Source organism: Frankliniella occidentalis, unplaced genomic scaffold, assembly GCF_000697945.3.
Source record: "Frankliniella occidentalis isolate FOCC.00 unplaced genomic scaffold, Focc_3.1 Scaffold62, whole genome shotgun sequence".
In the NCBI taxonomy this organism is placed as follows: domain Eukaryota; kingdom Metazoa; phylum Arthropoda; class Insecta; order Thysanoptera; family Thripidae; genus Frankliniella; species Frankliniella occidentalis.
This window is the reverse complement of record NW_026267192.1, coordinates 1,019,744-1,023,279: the sequence shown is the minus strand read 5'-3', so window position 1 is coordinate 1,023,279 and position 3,536 is coordinate 1,019,744. Positions and strand designations below refer to the sequence as shown.

Below are 3,536 nucleotides of genomic sequence, written 5' to 3'. Positions count from 1 at the left end.
CTCCCCTTCTCTCCCCTTCTCTCCCCTTCTCTCCCCTTCTCTCCCCTTCTCTCCCCTTCTCTCCTCTTCTCTCCTCTTCTCTCCTCTTCTCTCCTCTTCTCCCCCCACCCACCTCCGACCTTTGCCTCCTAATTGCACTCGGCGGCTCTCCCTCGGTTTCCCTACCCTTTTGCCTCGCTCCTCTCCTCCACTTTTTTTTTTATCCACGACTCTAGGCCTCCGCCCCGCCCCATTTCCATCCCTGTCCCCCCGCGTCTGCCTAACTCTTCACCATCTATCCCCCTCCTCAGCTCTCCCTTACTCATCTGCCCCTCTCTTTCCATCTTCGTTTCTTCCTCTGATCGGTCGGTAGCTAAGCGGAGGGACAGGAAGGGATGCTAAACTGTCGTAGAGCGAGAGAGCAGGGGGAGAGAGAGGGGCGGAGAGACTGAACGCAGCAATGCTTTGGCTCATGGTTTGGTCTGTGCTGGCTTTACTCGCCTTGCTTGTTGGAATATAGCTAGCCTTGTTGAATGAGCCCCCCTGCCGACCATGCCCCTGAGGGGTGGTGGGCGACCCCTTTCATGCCATTGAGCCGCTGCGACCCCCCTGCGCCCCCCTCCCCCCAAGCTGCACTTCCTGCCTGCAGGCTGCCTGCCTTGGTCTTCAGCCCGGTTCGGCTTAGACCCGGCTTGGCGGCAGCATTCCGTCGCTTGTTCTAGCGCAAAGTTACGACCCTGCCGTTGTTTCCCTCGTACACTGTATTATGTGTGTGTGTGGGGGGGGGGGTATGGATCAGCACACTGGGGCCGTGTGCCGGAGCTCTCCTGTCATGAGCGCTCGACTCGCCGACACCACCGAGAGGGTCGGGTGTCTGGAGGCTGGCCGGCGGGGAGGGGCCTGACCGGCCCCTGGAGAGAGCGTGTGCGCCGTGTCCGGGGTCCGGGGGTCACCCACCTCCTCACTCGGCCGCTGCAGGCGCCGGGACAGGCAGACCCGCCGCACCGCCGTGCTCGCCACGCGGCCTACTCGCTCCGCGCCGGGCGCCCGCCAGCCTCCCCGCGATCAAACGTCCACGTGGCCGTGGCCCTGGCCCTGGCCGTTTCGCTTCGCAGCGCAGTTTGACTCGGTGTTTCGGTTGGGCTGGGCTGAACTGGGGCGCATGAAGCGCTTTGGCGGAAGTTGTAAAGAGAGGGAGAGAAACCCGCGAGTTCGGTGGGAAAGGTAGCGCAAGGGAATGGGAAAGGAGGAGGCGATGGCAGTGGCGGCGACTGCTGCTGCTGCTGTGAATCGAATCTGCAAGTTTAATTTGTTTACCTTTCCGCATGTCGTCCGGCCAGTGATTCAATCGCGTTTGTGGCCCACTTGACCCCCCGCCTCTCTCCTTTGCCCATTCCCTGCTCTCTCTCTCTCTCTCTCTCTTTCTGCGCCTCCTCGGTTCCCGGTCCCCCTCCTCTCTACTGTTTCCCCTTCCCCTTCCTCTCCAACGGAATTCCTTGCCGCGTCCCACAGATTTCCTCTTGCTCCTCGTAGAATTGGCGCTAACTATTTGAAGCAACCCGATTCTGGGAGAATTATCGCTGCTCCGCGTTGCTCCGCGCTGCTCCGCGCCGCCCTCCCGCACACCCTGACCTGACCGCCCGTCTGTTCTGTTTGCAGGAACCCCGAGCAGTGCCCGAGCGTGGTGTCGCTGCTGGCTGAGAGCTACAACCCTCACGTGCGCTACGGGGCGGCCATGGCGCTGGGCATCGCCTGCGCCGGCACCGGGCTCAAGGAGGCCATCGCGCTGCTGGAGCCCATGACCAACGACCCCGTCAACTTCGTCCGCCAGGGCGCGCTCATCGCCTCGGCCATGGTGCTCATCCAGCAGACGGACCAGGGCTGCCCCAAGGTGAGGCACCTCGCCGACGACACCGCATCTCTGTCTTTGTATTATTCTTCGAGCAGGGCGTTAATGGCATTCTGTGTCGCAGGTCAAGGACTTCCGCGCGCTGTACTCCAAGGTGATCGTCGACAAGCACGAGGACGTGATGGCCAAGTTCGGCGCCATCCTCGCGCAGGGCATCATCGACGCGGGCGGGCGCAACGTGAGCGTGTCGCTGCAGTCGCGCACGGGCCACACCAACATGCTGGCCGTGGTGGGCGTGCTGGTGTTCACCCAGTACTGGTACTGGTTCCCGCTGGCGCACTGCCTGGCCCTCGCCTTCTCGCCCACGTGCCTCATCGCGCTCAACGGCGACCTCAAGATGCCCAAGATGGACGTGCGCTCCAACGGGCGGCCGGCGCTGTACGCGTACCCGCCGCCGCTCGAGGAGAAGAAGCGCGAGGAGCGGGAGAAGGTGACGACGGCCGTGCTGTCCATCGCGGCCAAGGCGCGGCGCCGCGAGCAGGAGCGACGCTCGCGCGCCCAGGACAAGGCCGACAAGGAGGACAAGCAGGGCAAGGAGAAGGACGCCGACAAGGACGAGGACGAGCGCATGGACGTGGACCCCGAGCCGGCCGCCGCGTCCAGCTCCAAGAAGGACGAGAAGCGCGTGCCTACTGCTGTGTCGCTGTCGTCTTCCAAGGTGGGCTCCTCGTCGCGCCACAGCAAGGAGAAGGAGGACAGGAAGCAGGAGAAGGAAGACAAGGAGAAGGAGGACAAGGAGAAGAAGCAGCAGGAAGTGAAGGAGGAGGAGGACAAGGCCAAGAAGGAGAAGGAGGAAAAGGAGAAGAAGGAGGAGGAGACGTGGGAGATGTTGAACAACCCTGCCCGCGTCGTGAAGCCTCAGCTGCGTGTCATCGCCATGCCTGAAGGCAGCCATTACGTGCCGCTCAAGGACGTGAGCATCGGTGGCATCGTGATGGTGCGTCGGGTGGCCGACGGCAGCCAGCCCGCCGAGGAGCTCGTGGAGCCCGTGGCGGCGTTCGGACCCAAGCCCGACGAGGACAAGGAGCCCGAACCCCCAGAACCTTTCGAGTACACCGAAGACTGAGGATCTAGGGCCTAGGACACTTCTTCATAGAACCAGTTCTCGAGAGATTAATTATGTTATTACTAATATTTAACGCATGAATTATTTTTTTTTCGTGCGTTGAAAGTATTTACAACTCGACGCAGTCTAGTGTTTTCCTGTCATTTTAATTGTAATATATTTTGTGTAAGTGCAAGGTCGACGACTGAATTTGTAGTACTAAAAGAAATAAATCTTATCAACTACAAACGTGCTGCGACTGGCTTGTTCTTCAAGCATCCCTCTACTCGTTACATTCGGAGACGCTGACACATTTTAGAATCATTTGCAGTATCGTAAATTTGTCATCAAATGGTAAAGGAATTCCGTGCAACCGTGGCCTGTCAGACATGTGCGACCGACAGACCTGTTGGGTTGGGTTGGGTCTGCGAGCGAGCAGCAGCGCTCTCCTTGAATCGATGGCCTCCCTCCTCCCTCCGCACCAGCTGCCGCCTGCCCGGCCCGCTCGCCCGCGCCCGCCCGCCCGCGCCCGCCCCACTGGGCCCACCTGGTGCCCCGTTGTCCGTCAATGAATGGAGCGCTGCTCGCTGCGTGCTACGCGGG

General features: G+C 61.1%; 1 protein-coding gene across 1 annotated transcript in view; it reads left to right on the top strand.

Moving 5' to 3' along the window:
• The window catches only part of LOC113204848 (26S proteasome non-ATPase regulatory subunit 1), a gene marked incomplete in the record, with an annotated part of 19,867 nt that extends 16,681 nt beyond the window's left edge, over nt 1-3,186 (top strand). Inside the window, 2 exon segments of the mRNA XM_052267981.1 lie at nt 1,639-1,870; nt 1,953-3,186. Coding sequence (XP_052123941.1) covers nt 1,639-1,870; nt 1,953-2,954 — 1,234 coding nt within the window.
• Between the last annotated feature and the right edge of the window lie 350 nt (nt 3,187-3,536).